At 47.1% G+C, this 25489-nt stretch overlaps 1 protein-coding gene across 2 annotated transcripts in view; it reads left to right on the top strand.

The window, feature by feature from the left end:
• Positions 1-25489, top strand: part of flvcr2 (FLVCR heme transporter 2) — a 73480-nt gene that overhangs the window by 2512 nt on the left and 45479 nt on the right. For both annotated transcript variants that reach the window (XM_033027463.1, XM_033027464.1), the window contains exons 3-4: positions 23257-23398; positions 24453-24593. In XM_033027463.1, coding sequence (XP_032883354.1) covers positions 23257-23398; positions 24453-24593 — 283 coding nt within the window. The remainder of the gene's footprint in view (positions 1-23256; positions 23399-24452; positions 24594-25489) is intronic.

Here is a 25489-nt window from a genome sequence, read left to right as displayed (position 1 = left end):
AATGGGAGAAGGAAGAAGAGGGAGTGACCGGGTGAGACTCATCCTTGTTTATGCTGGTGGCTGTATCCACAATTCTCTGCAATTTCTTGCAGTCTTAGATGGAGCTGTTCCCAATCCATACTGTGATGCACCCCGATAAAATGCTTTCTACGGCGCATCTGTGTAAGTTGGGGACATGCTGAACCCCCTAAGCCGCTATGGAGGTAGAGACGTCGGTATGCTTTCTTGGCCATTGCTTTGATATGACTAGTTCAGAACAAGTTGCTGGTGATATTTACTCCTAGGAACTTGAAGCTTTCAACCATTTCTACTTCGGCACCATCAGTAATTGGGATTTGTGTACTGCTTTGCTTCCTGAAGTCTATCACTATTTCCTTTGTCTTGCTTGTATTGAGAGAACTTGAGGGAATTTATAAAGGCTGTGGAGAAGGGCATAGTCAATTCAGGGTAATACTTGCTAAAGGACCTTTAAGAATCTGGCTTGTTCTCCTTGGTACAGAGGAGGTTGTGAGAAGACCTGGTATTCAAATTACAGGGTGTAGACAGAATCAACGCAGAGAAAGGGTTCCCTTTTTTGGAGGGGTAATGAACTAAGAATCATAAAAAAGGTGAATTGAAAAATGGCCAAAGCTAACACGAGGAAAACCATTTTTTTTACATTGCTTGGGGTAATACGGAAGGTAGTTGCAACTGTAGCTGCAGTAAGGAACTGAATATGTACCTGAATTCTCACTGCTGTGGAATTAGGGGGCGGAGCAAGCTGGGTTACTTTTGTACAGAGCTGGCTTTCAATGGCTCCCTCTGTGCTGTAACCATTTGTGAATTTGACATTCCACTGCCTGCTCCTGTCGGAGGAGTGTGTCTGAGTCTCTGGGAATGGGGAGAGAGTAAATCTGGGAACAGAACAGGCAAATGGAGGCAATGTGCTTGCCCGAGTATTAAAGTAGTCGACTTGGTCTTACCATAACTGCATATACCTATGCATGGTCGAAAGAGGGAAGATTATTTACCCTCACAACTGTGGCCATGGTGGTGCTGCCCACAATATTTGCTGTGTTATTTATTCTAACTATTCGAACAACACTCCCAAACCCATGGCCTCTGCCCTCTAGTTTTAGACCGCTGCACTTGGAAATAGGCTGTGACCATCCAACTTATCTACACTACTCATAATTTTACAAACAACCTTTAAGTCGGTGATCAGAACTGCACACAATTCTCGCAGTGTTGTCTGAACCAATGGCTGTAATGTGATATCCCAACTACGGTACTCTGTGCCCCAATTTACGACAGCAAGCGTTTTGATTTATTTTATGATCATTACTTTACTTAATTTCAACTATCCAAAGCCCCTCATACAAATCCATACCAATGGTCCAGGCTGCACACTTCTCCAACTCCCTTGACAAAAGTAATCCAGTGCAGGCGGGTTACCCTGAACTTCACACAGCCGTCGAGACAGCAGGTGGGTGTGCTGGAAACCCTACTCTGTACTATCTATTCTTTCACCAGCCATCCTATTGCAATTCTGCTCCAGGCAAGTGTAGACCACCGTGGGGCAGTTTGGGTTTGCATAGAAAATAGGTGCAGGCATAGGATATTTTGCCCTTCGAGCCACCACCACCATTCTATATGGTGGAAGAGGGTAATTTTCCTTTGTTGTGTACATGATATGTTGCTAATAGCAAGGCTGCAGGCCAGGCAGCACTAATGCAGAGAAAAACTGAGCCAAGTCACCAATGGGACATGTGTCAGCACAGTGGTTTCTGTTGGTATTCCAAGGGACATGTGCCTGCTCCTGAACTGTCCATGCTGCCCTGAGAAGATGACCTGGCATGCAGTGGGTAGCCCATCCAGTCTTGGAACTATTCTGATCATCTGACTTACTGAGCTTTTAAATTTCTACATTTTTTTGGAAGAAATCTCTGCATGGCTGCTCTTGGTTCCTTAATTTTTAACTAGTGTCTCATAATATTTACCACTTTAATGCTAGTGAACGATTTACCTGCTGTATTGTTCTTGTAATTTGTTAATAGACCCAGTAATTGGGACAGTTTTAGAATAAAAACATTGTTTTTAATCTTGCTGATGCAAGACTCTTTTGGCTTACAAGATGCATTTGGAGCAGTTTCTACAGGAGGTAATTGAGGCAGATACAATAACAGTTGTTAAAAGACACATGGACAAGCACACAGATGGAAAGGTTTAGATGGATATGGGCCAATGAAAATGGTTTAGATGGGGTTTCTTGGTCAGCATGGATGGATTGGGCTGAAGGGCATGTTTCCGTGTTTTGTTGAATCTTTTTCATTGATTTCTCTGGCTTTAGCTTGTTAGTCAACCTGACTATTATTTTTAATAGACAAAAGGTGCAGGAGTAGGCCATTCGGCCCTCCGAGCCAGCACCGCCATTCAATGTGATCATGGCTGATCATCCCCAATCAGTACCCCGTTCCTGCCTTCTCCCCATATCCCCCGACTCTGCTATTTTTAAGAGCGCTATCCAGCTCTCTCTTGAAAGCATCCAGAGAACTCGCCTCCACCGCCCTCTGAGGCAGATAATTCCACTGACTGACCACTCTCTGTGAGAAAAAGTGTTTCCACGTCTCCGTTCTAAATGGCTAATGCTTATTCTTAAACTGTGGCCCCTGGTTCTGGACTTCCCCAACATCGGGAACATGTTTCCTGCCTCTAGCGTGTCCAAACCCTTAACAATCTTATATGTTTCAATGAGATCTCCTCTCATCCTTCTAAACTCCAGAGTGTACAAGCCCAGCTGCTCCATTCTCTCAGCATATGACAGTCCTGCCATCCCAGTAATTAACCTTGTAAACCTATGCTGCACTCCCTCAATAGCAGGAATGTCCTTCCTCAAATTAGGTGACCAAAACTGTACACAATACTCCAGATGTGGTCTCACTAGGGCTCTGTACAACTGCAGAAGGACCTCTTTGCTCCTTTAAAACTAAATGACCAATTTTGCTTGGGAATCAGGTAAGTTTCTAAGTTTGCGGATGACACAAAGCTGGGTGTCAGTGTGAGTTGCGAGAAGGATGTTATGAGGCTGCAGGGTGACTTTGATAGGTTGGGTGAGTGGGCAGAAGCATGGCAGAAGCAGCATAATGTGGATAAATGTGAGGTTATCCACTTTGGTGGCAAGAACAGGAAAGGATTAGGAAAAGGGGAGGTGCAACAAGACCTGGGTGTGCTTGTACATCAGTCACTTTAAGTAAGCATGCAGGTACAGCAGGCATTGAAGAAAACTAATGGCATGTTGGCCTTCATTGCGAGAGGATTTGAATTTAGGAGTAAGGAGGTCATACTGCAGTTGTACAGGGTCCTGGTGAGACTGCACCAGGAGTATTGTGTGCAATTTTGGTCTAATTTGAGGAAGGACATTATTGCTGAGTGCAGTGTAGGTTCACCAGGTTAATTCCCGGGATGGCGGGACTGACATGTGATGAAAAAATGGGTACACTGGGCTTGTATTCACTGGAATTTAGAAGGATGAGAGGGAATCTTATAGAATCATATAAAATTCTTAAAAGATTGGACAGGGTAGATGCAGGAAAAATGTTCCTGATGTCAGGGGAGTCCAGAACCAGGGGTCACAGTTAAAGAATAAGGTGTGGCGGCACCTGATAGCAACCCAAGGTCACGACAAACCATCGGCTCTAGAGGGCGGCGTCTTGGTGGGGGAGGCGTGAGTCACGGGGTCGTTATCTGAGTTGTTATTTAAGGCCGGGCAACGCCATGTCAGCTGAGGAGTCGGGAGCTGTATGCAGAAGAATAAACAAGTCTAGAGCACACACTTGTGTCCGACTAGTTTTTGGCTGGACTCCTGCCAGTCCCCGCCACAAAGGTGTAGGCCATTTAGGACTGAGATGAGGAAAATCTTTTTCACCCAGAGAGTTATGAATCTGTGGAGTTCTCTGCCACAGAAGGCAGTGGAGGCCAATTCACTGGATGTTTTCAAGAGAAATATAGATTTAGCTCTTGAGACTCAAGGGATATGGGGAAAAAGCCAGAACGGAGAACTGATTTTAGATGATTAGCCATGATCATATTGAATGGGGTTGCTGGCTCGAAGGGCCGAATGGCCTAATCCTGCACCTGTTTTCTATCCATCCTTTTCCATAGAAGAGCATAACACACATAAGCCCCTTTGACCCACATGTCTTTGATGACCATGATGCAGATTTAATGCCATCTAAGATAGATACAAAAAGCTGGAGCAACTCAGCGGGACAGGCAGCATCACTGTAGAGAAGGAATGGGTGATGTTTAGGGTTAAGAATCTTCAGACTGGTTAGGTTTATGGGAAACGAGAGATATAGACGGTGATATAGAGATAAAGAAAATTAATGAAAGATATGCAAAAAAGTAACGATGATAAAGGTAACGGGCCATGATTAGCTGTTTGTCGGGTGAAAATAAGAAACTAGTGAGTTGGAGAGCAGGAGGAATCACAGGGGCAGCAGTGAGAGGATGTTGCAGAACTCTTGTCAGAGAGAAGGGGAGAGCTTCTTCAAAGTAGACATACCTTGAGGAGGTTTTGCAGTGGAGCAGACAAAATGTGTAAGAAGGAACTGCAGATGCTGGTTTAAATGCCATCTACCTCCATATGGTCTATATCCTTCCATTCCGTGATGGTTCCTATGCCCATCTAAATGCCTCTTAATCATTGCTACTGTAACTTCATCCAGCACCTACTTTGGTAGCACTTGGTAGTCATTTGTCGCTCTCTGCATTAAAAAAAAACTTACCCCCCCCACCCTTACCTTAAAGTGATTCCCTCAGGTATTTAACATTTGACACCCAGGTGGAAATAACTCCATCCTCTCCATGCTTCTCATCATTTTATGAGAAACTAGACTAAGTGGGACCCTTGGGTCCCAGGCACATGGGAGGCCTGGTCCCGCTATGCAACCCATTCCCCAACACAATATTCCACCACTCTCCCGTACCCCCAACGCAAACCAACGCAATATACCACCACACACCCTTAGCCCCAAACTGCGCAGGCGCGGCTCATTTCCCCTCATCCCCGAGCACTCCCTGCCACTCTTCAAGTGGGGGAGGGAAGTGTGGTGGGAGGGGAGGAGGGGTGTGTGTGGACGGGGAGGTGGGGGGGGGGAGATAGTGGTGTGGGGGAAGGGGGTGTGTGGCGGGGAGAAGGTGTGTATGTGGGGGGGGGAGGAGGGATGAGTGGGGGTTATGTGTGTGTGGGGAGAGGGGTTGTGTGGGCGGGGGGGGGGTTGTGGCGGGGAGAAGGTGTGTATGAGGGGGGAGGAGGGATGTGTGGGGGAAGGGGGTGGGAGGGGAGGAGGGGTGTGTGTGGACGGGGAGGGGAGATAGTGGTGTGGGGGAAGGGCGTGTGTGGCGGGGAGAAGGTGTGTATGTGGGGGGGGAGGAGGGATGAGTGGGGGTTATGTGTGTGGGGGGAGAGGGGTTGAGTGGGCGGGGGGGTTGTGGCGGGGAGAAGGTGTGTATGAGGGGGGGAGGAGGGATGTGTGGGGGAAGGGGTGTGTGTGGGAAGGGGGGGTATGTGTGGGCGGGGGGTTGGGGGGAGTGTGGGCGGGGTGGAGTTGTGAGGGGAGAGAGGTGTGTGGGCGGTAAGAGGAGGAGTCAGCTCGGAGAAAAGACAGGGAAGAGCCATGGGCGAGAGGGGGGTATCACGAGGGGGGGAGGAGCCAGCGAGGGGGACCAGAGGGGTAGTGGCTGGGGACTTACAGCGGTCGCTGGTCGTTCTCCTCCGCAGGGATTAGAGTATCCGCTTTCCGTTTGGCGACATCTCCGACGCTGGGCTGGGTCTCCCACGCTGGGCTGGGTTGGGCAGGATCTCCGACGCTGGGCTGCTCGGGATCCCTCCGAAAATTGTGTCTGGTTGGAAACCTCCGCCGGCTACCCTCAGCTCCAGTAAAGATGCGATGGCGCAGGAAGGGGCATACTACCCCGGTGAGTGACAGGGGAAGAGACTAATCCGTGCAGCGCTGAACGGCAGGAGAAGAGATCGATCTGCGCACGCGCGGTTTTTAAGATTTTATAAACCTCGCTAACTTTTACGACATTCAACCGATCGGAATGAAACTTGGTGCAATCTTGGTGCAGCATAGGAGAACGGTGAGTGAACGCGAAAAATCTTAGCGCTATCGCAAACTGTTTTTGCGCAAATAGAAAGACCGCACAAACTGGAAGATAACAAGATCAGAGTTTTAATTATGTACTAGACCAAGTGGGACTCGTTGGGTCCCGTCCCCTCAATGCGGGGGGGGGGCGGCCTGCGGCCGCACACACACACACACTATATTAACATTATTCATTTGCTTCTTTTTTACCCCATCCCCGCCCTATCCACTCACGCATAGCCCCCAACTCGCAGGCGCGTCTAGAGAGGAAGGGGGTGTAGAGATTGGGGGCAGAGACGGGGAGGGCGAGTGTGGAGAGAGGTGGGAGGAGAGGGCGGGGGAGAGAATGTGGTGAGTAGAGAGGCCGAGAGAGGGGAGAGGAAGGGCTGGGGGGAGAGGAGGAGGGGGAGAGGATTAGGAGGGAGGAGAAGAGGAGGAGGGGGTGAGAGCAGGAGGAGGGGAGCATGGCCAGGGAGCGGGGAGGAGGGAAAGGTGGGGGCGGGTGATGTCACTCGCAGTGCGAGCAAGCCGACGCAGACCCACTGTGACGTCATCAGCGAAAGACAGTCGTTTTTATTTCTGTATGACTAAAGGAAAAATAATTTTGTTGTCTCTTCATTGAAGACAATGACAATAAATTAAATCAAATCAAATCAATTATTCCAAAGTTTTGTCCGATTTTTGAACATTTTCATTAATAACTAAATAAAGCATTACATTTTCAGATAAGGCGATTTGGGACTCCACGGGAAAAATTTCTACTGGAATATGTAAAAATGTTACCGTTAGCCCATCCTTTTTTCGGGAAGTGATTTATATACACATGCACACGCACAAATAAATATACAAGATCAGACTTTTAAGTATATAGATAGATAGAACGGAGGTCTCTGGGACAACTTTGCACTGAAGGTCCATATCTGGAATGAGCTGCTGGCAGATGCTATAGAGGCAAATATAATGATGACTTTTTGAAAGACATTTGATGAGAAAGGTTTAGAGGAATAATAGACTATGGGACCCGTTGGGCCCCAGCTTCACACGGGAGGGCTGACCCCCCCAATGCAATATTCCACCTCTCCACCAATTCCAATATACACACACACAAGCTCGCACACGCACACAGGCTCGCACACGCACGCAGGCTCGCACACGCAGGCTAGCACGCACTGACTCGTTCGCGCATGCAGGCACACACACAGACTCGCTCACGCGCACAGACTCTCACACGCACTCGCACACACGCACTCGCACACACACAGACTCGCGCACACAGACTCGCGCACACAAACAGACTCGCACTCACACACACACACACTCGCACTCGCACTCACACACAGAATCACAGACTCACATTTGCACTCTCTCACACACACACACACACACACACACACACACACACACACACACACACACACACACACACACACCCACACACACACACACACACACACACACACTCATAACTTTTTTATTTTTCATCGATGGGAAAAATCCTCGGGGCTAGCTCAACAGAGGAGGACTGTGTAAGATGGCCAAAAATCACAGTGATACAAGGTATCGTTTTTTCTAAAATCAATATACAGCGCAGACAGGAAGTGGTCAAGATGAGACTTTTAATTATATAGATGGACCAAGATAAAGTAAAGGCAAATGCATCTAGCCCATTATTCCAGCTTGATCAGCATGGACAAGGAGGGCCGATGGACCTGTGCTGAAATGCTTTATGATTCTGACTCCAAGTCCTAGCCTACCACACCTCGGCCCTCGACATTCTTGTTTGGCAACATTCTTATAGAACGTCTCTAACCGTTTTCTACCTCAATGGCACCATTCCTACAACTGTGCAACCAAATCTGAACACATTACCCAATTGTTCAATGGTACTTTATTGTCATGTAGCTAGATACAATGAAAGTGTTTGTTTTTGCATTGAATTCAGTAAAAGCACAAACATGTACATGTATAAGAATGCAATGATTGTAGTATAAGAATAACATTAAAAAATGACTGAAGCAGTGCAGAGTTCCCAATTTCCGGCACCACCTTGTACGCTTCAAGTTTCCAGTTTTTTTTTATGGCAGTCCTTCAGCCCACAGAGTCCACGCCAACCATCGATCACCCCTTGACACTAGTTCTATGCTATCCTACTTTCTCATCCACTCCCAAGAAGGCAACTGACTGGCTGTGCTCCTTCTTCTCCATGTGTTTCCGCTGCCTGAAGCAGCCAAAGATCTGGCGCAGTGCCAAAGTGATCGCTCTGCCAAAGCCAAATTAGCCTAGCGATGACCCCAAGGGATACCGACCCATCTCACTGCTGTGTGTTCCATACAAGCACCACAGCTGCATGATACTGTCTGGCTGCGTGGACTACACATGAAGCTTCTGGAAACCATCCCATGCAAGCCCATGGTGAGCTTCATCATGGAGATGCTGAGCATCCGCAGCTTCAGGCTACACACCAGCAATGGGCAATGCAGCAGGGTGAGGAAACTTAAGAACGGCGTCCCTCAGGGCTCAGTGCTGGCACCAATGCTGTTCAACATCTACATCCATGACCTGCCTGCAACCCAGTCAAAGAAGTATGGCTATGCTGTTGACCTGGCCATCCAACTCAGTAAGCCATCCCGGGAAGCAGCAGAAGAGGGCCTCTCTGAAGGCATTAACATCCTGTCTTCATACCTGAGGCACTGGAGCCTCAAGCTCAGCATGGGTAAGACAACATCTTCAATGTTCCACCTCAACAACAGGGAAGCGACCCGCGAGATGTACGTCATGGTGAATAATGCCCGGTTATGGTCCCAGCCCGTCCCCACGTGCCTCGGTGTGAAGCTCGACAGAACGTTGTCATTCAAACAACACCTGGAAGGTGCCAAGGCAAAGACAAGCCGCACTGATACGCCGCCTAGCCGGCACCACATGTGGAGCCACGACGAAGACACTGCGCATGTCCACAGTGGCCCTGGTGTTCTCAGCCGCCGAGTACTGTGCCCCGGTCTGGTGCCATAGCCCTCACGCCAAGAAACTGGATGCTGCCCTCAACAGCGCCCTGCGGACTGTCTCCGGATGCCTACGAGCCACCCCAGTAAACAAACTGCCTGTTCTCGCTGGCATCGCCCCAGCCAACATCAGACGAGAAGCAGCCACGCTGGCCCTCTCTCGAAAGGCGCAGACCAGTGAATCCCACCTCCTCCATCAGATCGTCACAGAGGCACCACGACGAGTGCGCCTCAAGTCACGGCAACCCTTTGCCACGCAAGCTCAAGAGCTGCTCTGCACAACACCGGCTGACGCTTCTAAGGCCACCTGGGTGAAGACTAGATGGAGAGACCAGTGGAACCATCTAGGCTACACCATTACATCGATGGCCCCATGGACGTCCCTGGCCAGGACCTGCCCCGAAAGCAGTGGACAACCCTCAACCGCTTGAGGACAGGCATCGGACGCTATGAAGTAGCGATGAAGAGGTGGGGCCTCGTGGACAGTGCCTCCTGCAAGTGTGGGGACCCAACACAGACAGTGGAGCACATCGTCACCAGTTGCCCCAAACACCGGCCACCGAATGGTGATCGAGGTCTGATTGACCTGGACGATGACACGTTGGCCTGGCTCACCTCAACGGAGCTGCAGGTCTAAAAGACATACGACAGAAGAAGAAGATCCACTCCCTACACACGAGGGGCAATTTACAGAGGCAAATTAAGCTACAAACCCACATATCTTTGGGATGTGAGAGGAAACCGGAGCACCTGGAGGAAACCCACATGGTCATAGAAAGAACGCACTAACTCCACACAGACTGTACCCCGAGGTCAAGATTGAACCCGGGTCTCTGGCGCTGTGAGGCAGTGGGCCTATCAGTTGTGCCACTCTGCTGGCCTTACCTTGGCTTAAACGACTCTTTCTGTCGGTGGCACTGGGTCGGTGTTGGGTCTGCCTGGCTGGTCAATGTTCTCCACCGCTGCTCCATGCCGTTGCAGGCTACGTCTGATCTGCTGATTGACCTCTGTGGAGCAACCAGCGGAGCCTGTTCCACACGAGCCCCAGGCTGCTGTAAGTTCTCCAGCTGCCCACTCCACTGACATCCCGACCCGCGAACGTGCCACCCCCTCGTCTCCCGCAGCTACGGCCACACCATGCTCTGGGGCAGCTCCTTCAGTCAAGGCCACACCATGCACCGGGGCGTCTCCTGCAGCTGCCCCTCCACGCTATGCACTGGGGAACCTTCAGCAGCTGCCACTCCACGCCATGCACTGGCCACCTCCAGCTGCTCCACACCATGCACTGGGGCACCCCCTGCAGCTGCCATTTCACGCCATGCATTGGAGCATCTCCAACCGCTCCATGCCATGCTTTGGAGCGCCTCCTGCAGCCAACCTTGGAACGTCCAGTGCCTCCGAGGGCATGGGAAGTGAGACTCCAGCCTGCTCACCAGCATCCTTCCTCTACTATAGATTCTTATAGATCAGGCACGTAAATCGCTATCAAAATATGGGGCGGGAGACGGGGGGGACTCAATTTCTTGGCGGCCGTGCACACACACACACACACACACACACACACACACACACACACACACACACACACACACACCCCCACGGAGGCTCAATCCAGCGGTAAATGCAGCTCAACTCTGCCTGTCTCGCCGGGTTAACCTACAGCACTGAGATGAGCTGGATTTAGCGCTGCTTCTCTGTGCTGGCTGTGGGCCTGGGGGCACAGCTCCCATATGACTCTCGACATCTCTGGCCACCCCCGGGTGGGGCTTCGGGTGGGGACGGGGATGGTCCAGTGGCGGTTCGGCAGCGATTGCAGTGCCGGAGAGCCGGGATCGGTCCTGGCTGCGGATGAGGCGCAGGTCTGTGTCCATGGCTGCCGAGAGTGTTTTGGCACGTCTCCCTCCTCCAACCACCGCGCTCTATCCCAAGTCCCACCCCCCCCCCCCTACTTCGCCTTTGACCGACACCTCCCTCCTCCAATGATCGCGCTGAATCATCATGTCCCGCCCCCATTGCCTGCTGTCGGACGTCTCTCTCTTCCAATCGGCGCCCTCGATCAGCAGTCCCACCTCCGCTGTCTCGCAGAAAGCGGAGATTTCACCGGGTTTTAAAATCCAGATTACAAAAAATGGGGGGATCGTACCCCACCTCTCAAAACGAGGGGAGGTTTCCCCCCTGGCCCCCCCCCCCCCCTCTTTGCTCCTGTATTCGATTACTCTTTTTATAAAGGCCAACATGCCATTCGCTTTCTTCACTGCCTGCTCTACCTGCATGCTTACTTTCATAGACTGATTTACAAGGATCCCCAGATCCCGTTGTACTTCCCCTTTTCCCAACTTGACGCCATTTAGATAGTAATCTGCTGTCCTGTTTTTGCTACCAAAGTGGATAACCTCACATTTATCCACATTAAACTTCATCTGCCATGCATCTGCCCACTCCCCCAACCTGTCCAAGTCACCCTGCATTCTCATAGCATCCTCCTCACAGTTCACACTGCCACCCAGCTTTGTGTCATCTGCAAATTTGCTAATGTTACTTTGAATCCCTTCATCCAAATCATTGAAGTATATTGTAAATAGCTGTGGTCCCAGCACCGAGCCTTGCGGTACCCCACTAGTCACAGTCTGCCATTTTGAAAGGGACCCGTTAATCCCTACTCTTTGTTTCCTGTCTGCCAACCAATTTTCTATCCACGTCAGACTCTATCCCCAATACCATGTGCCCTAATTTTGCCCACTAATCTCCTATGTGGGACCTTATCAAATGCTTTCTGAAAATCCAGGTACACTACATCCACTGGCTCTCTTGTCCATTTTCCTAGTTACATCTTCAAATAATTCCAGAAGATTAGTCAAGCATGATTTCCCCTTCATAAATCCATGCTGACTCGGACCGATCCTGTTACTGCTATCCAAATGTGTGGCTATCTCATCTTTTATAATTGACTCCAGCATCTTCCACACCACCGATGTCGGGCTAACTGGCTAAATTCCCCGTTTTCCCTCTCCCGCCTTTCTTAAAAATTGGGATAACATTTAGCTACCCTCCAATCCACAGGAACTGATCCTGAGTTTATAGAACATTGGAAAATTATCACCAATGCATCCACGATTTCTAGAGCCACTTCCTTAAGTTCCCTGGGATGCTGACCATCCGGCCCTGGGTATAGGGCTTTAGTTAGACCACACCTGGAGTATTGGGTGCGGTTTTCTTCTCCTAATTTCAGGAAGGACATTATTGCTATTGAGGGAGTGCAGCGTAGGTTTACAAGGTTAATTCCCGGGATGGCGCACCTGTTATATGCTGAGAGAATGGAGCGGCTGGGTTTAGAAGAATGAGAGGAGGGGATCTTATTGAAACATATGTTTATTAAGGGTTTGGACATGCCAGAGGCAGGAAACGTGTTCCTGATGTTGGGGGAGTCCAGATGCAGGGACCACTGTTTAAGAATAAGGGGTAAGCCGTTTAGAATGGAGATGAGGAAACACTTTTTCACACAGGGAGTTGTGAGTCTGGAATTTTCTGCCTCAGAGGAGGTCGGTTCTCTGGATACTTTCAAAGAGAGCTAGATAGGGCTCTTAAAGATAGCGGTCAGGGGATACAGGGAGAAGGCAGAAACGGGGTACTAATTGGGGATGATCTGCCATGATCACATTGAATGATGGTGCTGGCTCGAAAGGCCTACTGTCTATTGTGATGGCCCAGGCAGTGTCACACTTAACATAGAAATATAGAAAATAGGTGCAGGAGGAGGTCATTCGGCCCTTCGAGCCAGCACCGCCATTCATTGTGATCATGGCTGATCGTCCCCTATCAATAACCCGTGCCTGCCTTCTCCCCATATCCCTTGACTCCACTAGCCCCTGGAGCTCTATCTAACAAGTCAGGCTAACTGGTCTGTAATTCCCCGTTTTCTCGCTCGCTCCTTTCTTGAAAAGTGGGATAACATTAGCTATCCTCCAATCCACAGGAACTGATCCTGAATCTATTGAACATTGGAAAATGATCACCAATTAGTACACTATTTTTAGAGCCACCTCCCTGAGGACCCTGGGATGCAGACCATCAGGTCCAGGGGATTTATCATCCTTCAGTCCCAGTATCCTACCCAATACTATTTCTCACCTAATGAAAATTTCTTTCAGTTCCTCGACCCCCTTAGATCCTCTTTCCTCCAGTACATCTGGGACATTGTTTGTGTCTTCCTTAGTGAAGACAGATCCGAAGTACCTATTCAACTCTTCTGCCATTTCCTTGTTGCCCATAATAATTTCACCCGTGTCTGCCTTCAAGGGACCCACATTTGACTTTGCTACTCTTTTTCCCTTAACATATCTAAAGAAGCTTTTACTGTCCTTCTTTATATTCCTGGCCAGCTTCCCCTTGTACTTCATCTTTTCCAGCCCGTATTGCCCGTTTTGTTTCCTCCTGTTGTCCTATGAAAGTTTCCCAATCCTCTAGCTTCCGGCTACTCTTTGCTGTGTTATGCATCTTTTCTTTTTAGTTTTATTCTTCTTGTAATCTCCTTCAATCCTGGGCATTCGAGTTGCTGAACCGGGCCCTGAAGCAACCAGTCAATATATTACAGAGCAGCACAGCACAGGTACAGACTCTTCAGCCCAGCACTGACTATAATGCTAACCTAAAGTACTCCTTGCATGCACATGGCCGGTTTCCATCTATTGATTCCCTGTCTGTTTATATGTCTGTGTAAATGACTCTTTAAAGTTGCTGTTATCTATCATCTCCCCTGGCAGTATGATCCAGGCACCTGTCACATTCTGTGTAGCAAAAAACCTGCCTCTCACATCTCCTTCAAATGCTCCCCCTCTCATCATAAACCTAGCATAGGCTAATAATTTAATGATAAATGAATGTCCTGATAAATTAACTTTAATTTGGAATTGTATTGTAATTGTATTTGTTCTCTATCCTTTCAAAAAAACTCAAAATCATCTCATGTGGCATGTGATTTAAAAACTTGCAAAACTAACAGACCTAATCAAGGTCTAGTTTCTAGTACAAGGACAAAATGGTTACTTAATTCCATTCAAGGCATGTGGCTGAAGCCAAAGTGGGAGCACAGATTCTTCCATGATTGGGCATTTGGTGATGACAGGGCGGGTGGGTCGGTAGTTTAAGTTTATGCTCTCCTTCTGCATAAAAAAATGCAGGATCTGTGCTCCTAATGCATGGACTTGCTTCACCCTACTGCTCCCCCACTTTGGGTGGTCATGGACCAGGGATGCCCAGGAGTCAGTCGGAATGATGCATTTTTTTCAAGGAAGCTTTGATTATATCCGTGAATCTTATACTGTTTGCCTGGTAATTCCTTCCTCCAGTAGAGCTCGGAACTGTGTTAGGATTCTGGTGTTGGGCATATGTGCTGAGTGAGTGTAACCTGGGCTTTAGACCAGGGGATATGTTGTTCTGGCAGAGTCTGACCTGGGAAGATGCGGGTGGAGGAAGGAACTGCAGATGTTGGTTTACACCGAAGATAGACACAAAATGCTGGAGTAATTCAGCGGGACAAGCAGGATTTCTGGAGAGAAGGAATAGGTGACATTTCGTGTCGAGACCCTTCTTCACAGCCTGACCTGGGGAGATGTCAGTCTGGCACAGCCTGACTTGGGAAGATCTTGGTCTGGCAGAGGCTGACCTGGGGTGATGTGGGCCTGACACAGCTCGATCCTGGGGACATGCCTGGCAGAGCACGTTGGTTCACATTACCTTCCAGTAAAGTTAGAGGATTGTGCAGAGACGGTGTTGTGATACTTTACCTGCTGTAGATAGTCCAGATCTCTGAAGCATTCGGAGAGCAGGGAATTACTGTTGGTCTCTGCCCATGCTGTAATCAGGAAACACAGCAACAGGGTTTTCGGCCCACCAGGTCTGTACCAACCTGCAGGACTTGTGTGAGGGACACCACGCAATTACTGTGTGCATACCTCACAGTCAGCATTGGAGGTCAGGATGGACCTGGGAGGCAGCAGCTCTATGAGTTGCACCACAGTGCTGCTCTGATTTTTGGTTGAGCATCTTGCAGCTAAATAATTCAAATTAGGGTTGGGGTGGGCTTCAGTTGCCTGGCTGCTTGTCAAAATGACCATTAGTTGGGAGATTGTGTAGACAGGTTGGGGAACTGTTTGGGGGGTGGGGGGTATTGGTTAACAATTATTTTGCAATCGGGAAGCTAATTTGTAGGGTAATTCACAGAGTTCATAATTGAGATGAATGACTCACCAGTAACGTTGTTTAACCTTTAATCTGTTTTGTCATAATACCTTTCTGACAATTATTTCTAAATTGCTCGAAGGCTGACTTTGAAACCCTGTTAATTGCCATGTTCTGGGTGCCTCTTGCAAAACCACAACCTATTTCAAGAGTATTGTCTCGAGAAGCAAATGTAATGTTGGCAAGCTGATCCTTGGTACAGATTAAATGTGCAGGGAGGAATGCAGGTGCTGGTTTAAACCGAAGACTGACACAGAAAGCTGGAGTAACTGAGCGGGACAGGCAACATCTCTGGAGAAAAGGAATAGGTGACGTTTCGGGTCGAGACCTTTCCCCAAACTGGTGCAGATTGTTGATCAGATGCATTGCTGCAGATCATGTCTGGCCCTTGATGGTGAAAGGTACGTTATGCTCATGGCAAATGCTAAGCCACTTGAATTTGCATTAATAAAGGACTTTGATGTAAATAGACTTTTATTTGCATCTCTTTGATGTAGCCAGCCTGTTTGAACCAAACATTTGTAGCTGAATATCATTGCTTTACAAAAAACAAGTTGGTCAGAAGCATCTGTAGAGTGAAGGATAGATGATGTGGACAGGGCCCTTCAGACTCTGATGTCTCACCTATCCATGTCCACCAGAGATGCTGCTTGACTCGCTGACTTACTCCAGCACTGACTTTTTTTTTTGTAAACCAAAATCCACAGTTCTTGTCTGAAGAAGGGTCCCAACCCGAAAAATCTCCTATCCATGTTCTCCAGGGTTTCTGCCTGATCCACTGAGTTATTCTAGCACTTTGTCTTTTTCTGTCAAACAGCATCTGAAGTTCCTTAAAGTACATTCTGCAATTCCTTGTGTCTTCACTATTCAAAATATGTTTCACAGTTACTCTGGTTCATTTTTTCTTTGAAGGTAATCTTCAAAGTACCTTCAATGTCTGATTTTGAGAAGGCATTGGGATGTTTGAAGCAGAAAGGAAGGTTAGATAGATCAATTAATTTGCTGGTCTGAAAACTAGTGGTGGTGGGGGGGGGGGGGGGGGGAAGGAAGAGTAATAGAGCTTCAGGATGGGAAGGAATGAGCTAGGAAGGAGTGTCTAGCTAAGGAATTTAGTCGGGTGTCTGAGAGACCAGAACATGGAATGAGTCTCAGGAAAGGTGACTTTGAAGTCTGAAGAAAGGTCTCGACCCAAAACATCACCCATTCCTTCTCTCCAGAGATGCTGCCTGTCCCACTGAGTTGCTCCAGCGTTTTGTGTCGACCTTCGCCATTGAAGAAAATACAGAAATGACAGGAAAGTAACTGGAATGTTTAAATTGGGTGTTTGTGAGGATCAGCAGTCAGTGGCAAAGTCTTGGTAAATTGTGCACGATTGTGGGAGAGGGGAAGATTTCAAGAATAGGGCTAGAGAAGCCAGATGGCTCTCATTAGAGTAGGAAAGGATGAGAGATTTGATGGAGATGGACAAGATTGATCTAGTTAAGGGTATAGCGAGGGAAGCTATTCCCGACTGAACCTAGCATTGGTTAAATGTTTATTATGTGAACTACATGTGGTAGAATGGTGCACAATGAGTCGGGCAGTGCAGCAAGGACAAGATGCTTTGGAGAAGCTTTAGGATGTTGCCAGGGATGGAATCTTTCACATGAGGAGAGATCAGGTAGACTGGGTTTATTTTCTGTGGAGCAGAGGAGGCCCAAGGGAGTCCTGACAGCGATGTCCACAATTATGAGGGGCATGGATAGGGTAGATAGTAAGAATGTTTTCCCCCAGAGCAGATGTTATGAATGTGCTCTGGTTATACTGTACCTACATGTTGAGCAGAATCCTGGCCTCTGCTGCTGTCTATGTGGAGTTCTCCCTCTGACCAAGTGGGTTTGCCCTGGGTGTTCTGGGTTCCTCCTACATCCTAAAGAGGCATGGCCTGGTAGCTTAATTAGGCGCTAATGTAGGTGAGTGGTAGTGTTTAGGGAGTTGAAAGGAATGTGGGAGAATAGGTTATAGGGAAAATGAATGTGCAAATTGGGGCTCAAAAGGAAAATTTAAAATTTCAATGCGTGCACCAGCATTTTTATCATTTTGCCTGATGCTTTGGGAAGTATAGGACATGGAGTAAAGACTGATGGTGTCAGAGTTAAAGTTTGAAAAATGAAATTCCTCTGGAGAGGTGGAGGAGAAGTGGTGGAGAGGATAAAATAGGAAGCAGAAAGTAAACTGAAAGTAAACATGCGGTACAGCTAATGGCATGATGGCCTTCAATACAAGAGGATTTGAGTATAGGAGTAAAGAGATCCTTCTGCAGTTGTATGGGGCCGTGGAGTATTGTGTGCAGTTTTGGTCTCCTAATTTAAGGAAGGACGTCCTTGCTATTGAGGCAGTGCAGCATAGGTTCATGAGGTTAATCCCCGGGATGGCGGGACTGTCGTATGCGGAAAGATTGGGCTTGTATTCACTGGATTTTAGAAGGATGAGAGGAGAACTTGGAGAAATGTATAAAATGACTGGACAAGCTAGATGCAGGAAAGTGTTCCCACATGTTGGGGGAGTCCAGAACCAGGCACACAGTCTAAGAATAAAGGGGAGGCCATTTAAAACTGAGATGAGAAAAAACTTTCTCACCCAGAGAATTGTGAATTTGTGGAATTCTCTGCCACAGTGGAGAGTGGAATTCTCTGCCACAGAAGGCAGTGTGGAGGCCAATGTATTGGATGAATTTAAAAGAGAGTTATATAGAGCTATTGGGGCTAGTGGAATCAAGGAATATGGGGAGAAGGCAGGCACGGGTTACTGATTGTGGATGATCAGCCATGATCACAATGAATGGCGGTGCATGCTCGAAGGGCCAAATGGCCTCCTCCAACACCTTTTTTCTATGTTACTCTAAAGTACCATGTGTTGCAGAGGATCTGTGGCAGGCCCTTTCTTTGGCTGCTGACAGGCAGATTCTGCTTTTCCAGGTGTTCCATTATTTTAATGTTTCCACCTAGTCTGAACTATAACTCTGAACAGGCAATTGTCAAACTCTGGTGCAAGTCCAACTCTGTTTACTGATCCATGACTTTGTCTCGAGTGCTTTGCTAACCAAAAGTATCATGTTCCAGTTCAGGGACTAGGTGACCCCTATTAATGTTTACAGGCGATTAAAATCATGGTATCTTGACATTTACACCACATTATATGTACAGGGCAAAGTGATCAACCATTACAGAGTTATCATTCCAACATGTAGTTTTTGTTTTGCTTTTTTCCCCTCCTGGATAATTATGACTTTATTGAGCGTTTAATACAGCGAGCACTGACTGCAATCAGTCTACGTGGCATCTTGTGTGAGCTAAGGTAGGGAGTGGTGGCTGCGCATTTGTTTGTTAGAGCTGAGCCTGCTTATACATGTTTATGGAGCAGTGGACCTGTTTAACATTGACAAATGCGTTCCTCAGCAGGTGTCACTGAAAGCAGAAATCTGACTGAAGCAAGCCCACGCCAATATTTAATAATAGATTGGATAAGCGATGGATGGAAAGGAGCGAGCTTGTGTGAACAGTGCAGACATATAAGATTCAGACCATTGATCAGTTGACAGATAAGACCCTTAGGCCAGTTAAACCAAGAGGTTGCAGATGCTGGAATTGAGCAACATATGGAGTGCTGGAGGAACTCAGCAGATCAGGCAACATCTGAGGAGGGAATTGGACAAGGAGGGTCTCATCCCTTTATGGCTTACCTCTTTAAGAATAAGGAGTAAGCCATTTAGAACGGAGACAAGGAAACACTTTTTCGCACAGAGAGTTGTGAGTCTGTAGAATTCTCTGCGGTGGAGGCCGGTTCTCTGGAAACTTTCAAGAGAGAGCTAGATAGGGCTCATAATGATAGCGGTCAGGGGATGTGGGGAGAAGGCAGGAACGGGGTACTGATTGGGGATGATCAGCCATGATCACATTGAATGGCGGTGCTGGCTCGAAGGACCGAATGGCCTACTCCTATACCTATTGTCTATTATCCTAAAACATCTTCTGTCCATCTCCTTCACAAATGCTGCCTGTCCTGCTGAATTCCTCCAGCACTTTGTTTTATTGCAAACTAGTTACACTGGTGTGTTATGATCTGGATTGTGGATGCATCTGCCTATGAAATTGAACTATTCCAATCATGTGTGTATATGCTTGAATTGAATGTGTTCCCAGTCATCTACTGATGAGGTAGTGTTGAGCCTCATATTAAACCACAACACACGGGTGTCGATTGGGGAGGAATTCTACCGTGTGGACCCAGGGGGAGCTCTAGGGTTAACTTCAGTGAATGCATGCCCAAAAAGCAGTGGTCCCAGCACCTTGAGCCCCTGGAGGTCCCCACTATTCACCTGCCTCATCCAGAGTTTAACATAGAACGGTATAGCACAGGAAACAGGCCCTTCTGCCGACGTTGTCTGGAACGTACATGATAGCAAATTAAAATAATCCCTTCTGCCTACGTGATCCAAATCCCTTCAATTTACTTCTTATCCATGTGCCTGTATAAACGTCTCTTAAACACCACTATTGTATCTGCCTCCACCACCATTCCCGGCACCACCTTCCAGGCCCCCACCACTCTGTTTTTCAGAAAACAACTTGCCCTTGTCATCTCTGCAACTCTATCTAATTATGTTGCCATATTCAGGGAGCAAGGAAAGTAAAGCAAGGGGGGAAGTATTCAAATGGCTGATTAGAGGAGGCCATGACATTTGCAGGATTAAAGAAAATCCCAACGTTTTTTGTGTCAAAAAACAAGAGGGTAACCAGGGAGATGATAGGACTGCACAGAGATAAAGGAGGGAATTTGTGATTGGAGTCTGTGGATGTAGGTTTGGTACTAAACAAATACTTTGCATCTGTTTTCACAAAGGAGAAGGACATGGAGGACTATAGTCATGGAGTCAGTGTGGAGATTACTAATATGCAAAGGCAGTTTGAGATTAAGAAGGGAGTTGGGGCTCTTGAAGGGAATTAAGGTGGATAAAACCCAAGTGCCTGATGAGATCCATCTCGGGTCATTGAGAGAGACAAGAGAGGAGATAGCACGATAAACAGATGTCTTTGCGTGTTCTCTCGCCATAGGTGTGGGCAGTGGATGTTGTCTACATTAATTTTAGTAAGGCATTTGTAAAGCCCCCCCCCCCCCCCCCATTGTAGGCGATCCAGAAGATTAAGAGGGTTGGCAGGGTTTTGCCTCCACCACAGTGAGGAGGTGCTTGGAGGATACACTGTGGTGGATGTTAATTTGTGTTTAGTGTTGTTTATTATTGTATGATTGTATGTATGACTGCATGCACGAAATTCCGTTCAAACCGTAAGGTCTGAATGACAATAAAGGAATTCAATTCAATTCAACAGTGACTTGGTCATGTGGATTTAGAACTGGTTTACAGATTGTAAGAGGGTTGTGGTGGTAGGGTGTTATTCTGGCTGGAGATTTATGACCAGTGGAGTTCTGCTGGGACTGCTGCTGTTTATTATATATAAATATATATTTATGTCCAATTGTCTGAATGCTGTTGTGGTACCCGTCTCAACTAACTCCTCTGGCAACTCCTCTTGCATACCTGCCACCCTTTGCCCTCTGAATTCCTTTAAACTCCCTTTCTAAAATTTCCGAGGTACCCTCCCATGCTCCGATGTCTCTGTGCTGTTTGGTTAATTTTTTTTTTAATCCAGCCCTCACTATTACTGGGCACACAGATTTCCGTGGACTTGTCGTCAGGCTTTGCCTTTAGTGGAGGGTGTTGACATTCAGCTCTCATCCATGTGCTATTGAATGATTTCCACCTGTCCGATGGAGTTTGCCTTCAGCAACTCCTGTCTCTTATTGTCAACCTTCCCCCATTTTGGGACCCGAAACGTTGCCTATTTCCTTCGCTCCATAGATGCTGCTGCACCTGCTGAGTTTCTCCAGCATTTTTGTGTACCTTTGTCCCTTTCCCTAATTGGTTTGAACTTTACAATTAGGGTTACTCTGTCTCCACTTGCCTGTTTACATTCCCTAAGATTAATTCCAGACTCGCCCCTTCTCTGCTAGACTATCTATATACTGGCTCTAAAAGCTGTGCTAGACATAAATTCCACTCCTTTCACGTGAAAGTGATCTTGGTTAATGTTGGGGAAGTGCCTTGCTCATATTACTCTTGCACCTCTCTGCACTAACTTCTGCTGACTGTTGGAAGCCGTGGTGTACCCAGCTGAGCGGTTGCCACCTCTCTCCCACATGGTCCCAATTGAAGAGTCTTCTCAGACAAAACCCACAGTAAAGGACTCCTTTAACATTGCAATGTAATCCACTATTTGCATCTTTCCCTGTCACGCCTGGAATGTTGAATTGCTGGTTTAATACTGGCTTCCACTCTTTTCACTTTGACGCATGTCAAGGTAATACGATGGAACCTTTGTTTTTCAGAATTATTTGTTTTATTTCCAGTCTGACAGATACTCCCCGAGCCCAGCAAACTTTTAATATTTAAAAACACTGCATCAAATCTCTCACTAGCTGCAACTTTTAAGATCCTTCTTATGGTTTGATGTGGCAGTCTAGAACAAAGATCCTATAGCGGAGCTATAGGATCTTTGGTCTAGATCAAGGGCGTTTAAAATGCAGAGTGCTGATAATAATCTGCAGCAGGCAGAGGGAAAGATCTGTGAAAGGTAAAGGGTTTAATGTTGCAGGGAAAGGTGGAGTGAACAAAAGAAAAGCAGGCAATCTGGTACAGCAGGAGCGATGAAATGTCAATGTGATTTTTTAGGCAATGGTAATAAGATCAGGGCATTGCAAAGATTTAGAGTGGAGGCAGGCCATTCTACCCACCATATCCTTGCTAAGCAAAACTGGACCGTTTGATGTGATTCCCACTTCCCAGCCTTTGTACATAGCCTGCTGGTTAGGGCTCTTTGTGACTCTGAGCAATCTATAATCCTGCACTCGAGCTGTTGACGAATTCCTGCCTCTGCTGCCCTTAATGTGTTGATGTCACAAATACCATTTCGATCCATCAATTCATCTAAACTCCCAGAGCAACCAACGTATAATCCCTTGTCTGAAGAAGGGTTTCGGCCCGAAACGTCGCCTATTTCCTTCGCTCCATAGATGCTGCTGCACCCGCTGAGTTTCCCCAGCAATTTTGTGTACCTTCGATATTCCAGCATCTGCAGTTCCCTTTTGAACACGTATAATCCCTTGTGTTGTAGGAAGGAACTGCAGATGCTGGTTTACACCAAAGATAGACAATAAATGCTGGAGTAACTCTGAGGGACAGGCAGCATCTCTGGAGAGAAGGACTGGGTGACGTTTCGGGTTGACACCCTTCAGTAGGTCAGGATGACAAAGCTGATAATGTGGGGGAGGTGATAAACATCTGGTGCAGGCAGCCTGAGCATCAGCGATGCAGAATTACACAAGAAGGAAATCGGGAGAGCAAACGGGGGACATGGCACGGGTCAAGGGCCTGTCCCTCTGTTGCAAAAGATTCTGTAACTTTAAAGAGCAAAAGATGAACTAGGGAGAGAATCTGGCCTTCAATGTGTGGAGCCAGGGGAATGGGCAAGGTCTTGTATGAATACTGCTCATCTGCATTAACTGTGGTGAAGTTCATGAAAACAAGGTACATTCAGGGAAGTGATGTTCTACAATATTACGAGGAGGAGTTATTGGTAGTCTCGAAGTTTATAAAGGTGGATAAATCCTTGAAATCTGATCTAATATATCTTATCACGTTGTTGGAAGATAGGGCAGAAATGATGCTATGAATGGTGCATTCTACTCGTGTCTTCCGAAGCCGCAGGTGGCTTGCATCAAGTGTTTGCTGGTATTTGTGATGTACCCGTTGAAGTTTGTGGTGAGTAACGTCTCTCTCCATCTTCCCTCTACAGCTGGGAGTTGCAATGGGATTTCTTGTTCCTCCCATCCTGGTCCCCAACATAGATGACCTGGATAAGCTGACTTATCACATCAATGTCATGTTTTATGGCACTGCTGCAGTAGCAACTCTGCTGTTCGTTCTCGTCATACTCGGTAAGGAGCAATCAAACCAGCCACTGGGCCTCCTGCTTGAAACGTTTCTCTGGGCAAGAGTTTGCGCTGATGCTGGCTTTGCTAGTATGGCACACTTCCACACATAGCATTATGCTGCACAGTCCCTGTGTGTGTTCCAAAGATTAAAATCTTTTAAACAGTTTAATGCTAATTATGTTTGCAGAGTACACACTGGATGCAAATGAGCTTAGAATGCTGGTGCTTAAGTGAACTGTGAATAAATAAATAAATACAATTGCCCTGTAGTTCAGAACGATCATTGTATTCAAGGTCTGCTTTGCCATGGAAGGTAGCTTTTAATGGGGCTTTCACATCATTGCAACATCCCAGTACTCGGGATCAAAGGAAATAAGAACAGGAGTAGACCATTCCCAAATCTTCGGAATTAAGTGGGGGAATGGGTCAGATGTGCCTAACCCTAACGATGACTGGATAGCACGCAGCAAAAGCTTTTCACTGCACCTCAGTACACGTTACAATAAATGCACACACAAGTCCCCCAAACCAGCGTGATATGCAGCAGTCTCAGACGTCTGCCCTCCAGACCACCACCAAACACCAGGTGCAACACCTCACACTTGTCTAAATTAAACTTCATTTGTTGTCATTCTTGATAACCATCTTCACTGTCCACAAAATCTCCTATTTCAGTGTGATCTGCAAACTAACTATTCGTACATTCTCATCAAACTTGTTGATATAAACCACAAACAGCAATGGGGCCCAGCACGATGCCTGAAGCATACCACTAGTCACAGGCCTCCAGTCCGAAAAACAACCTCCCACTACCCCCTCTGCTCACTACCATCTGGCCAATTATCTACATTAATTTAAACACATTTCATTTGTTATACTTGGTGATATTATAATTGATTATTTCCACATTTTCTCTTGGTTCGCACAATCAAAGCTGAAATGTAGAAAAGGATATTTTAAATGTTTCTGATTTTAATGAATCACAATGATTGTTTGTTGCAGAGTTTTTAATAATGAATGCGTATGGTCCGTTACGAATTGCAGTCCTTTGTTTCAGTGTTTCAGGAGAAGCCGGATATTCCACCAAGCCAAGCACAAGCAGCTATCCATGCCAGCTCTCGGCAGGACTACACCTATCTCCAGTCTATTCTGCAGATGATCAAAAGTTTACCATTCTTCCTGCTTATTGTAACCTATGGTAAGCTTCTCCTCTGTTCATTTATCACTTCTCCCACCCAACAGGCTAATTGCATTGAATTTTCCTGTCGGTCCTCTTGTTTACGGTTGCTATTTAAATCTGTTTTTCAGGTGATTAGCACATTTAAGATAGAGTATTCTGCTAGAACCAGCTTTCGATAAATTCACTGTTACAAGTAACACCTATTAGCCACACACAATTTAGTAGAAAATACAGAAAACAGGGAGTTGTACACATATTACTTTCTTGGTAAACTTCCTACATAGTTCCATATAGTTTTTGCTCCTCAGCTTTTCGGTCCATACATAGCATTACCACCCCACGCACCCAGCACAGCACCTGGGTTGTTGTCAAAGAATCAGAGAGGTTTGCAACTGAAGGTACAGAGACTAATCACAGGCTTTCAGCTCTTGATCCGTTGCTCTGTGGGTTATAGTCAATCTGGTCTTCACCAAGACTCGCATTCCCAGGATCCACGAGCCTTGACCCTTTACAAAAGAAAATAATATTACTTCCGTGGCCCAGTTGTAAGCCAATAGGTTGCTTCTCTCAACATCCACGCCTTGGGTGATTGAAGGCTGAGCCAACCCTTGTGACTTGGCAAGTTGCAGGATGGTGGGTGGGGTCACGTCATTCCGGCTCCTCCAGTCTGCAGGCCAGCAGAAGCACCCGTGCGAGGGAGGGGAGTGGAAAGTGGGTGAGCAGCAGCTGAAAGAATCCCACGACTGAGACTGGGGTTTTCCTTGATGTTAACCTACCTGTCTGGCTCAGTGCATCTTTTGCCTTAAGGCTCTTCCGTGAAATCATTTTTGACACTGAGTATAACCTAGGCATTTGACAATGGACCACGAGGCTGATTAAGACAGAAAATCGGTCAGAATTGGAGATATCCAGAG

This window comes from Amblyraja radiata, chromosome 9 (assembly GCF_010909765.2).
Source record: "Amblyraja radiata isolate CabotCenter1 chromosome 9, sAmbRad1.1.pri, whole genome shotgun sequence".
Taxonomy (NCBI): Eukaryota; Metazoa; Chordata; class Chondrichthyes; order Rajiformes; family Rajidae; genus Amblyraja; species Amblyraja radiata.
The sequence above is the reverse complement of the archived record's forward strand: the minus strand, read 5'-3'. Positions and strand labels throughout refer to the sequence as shown.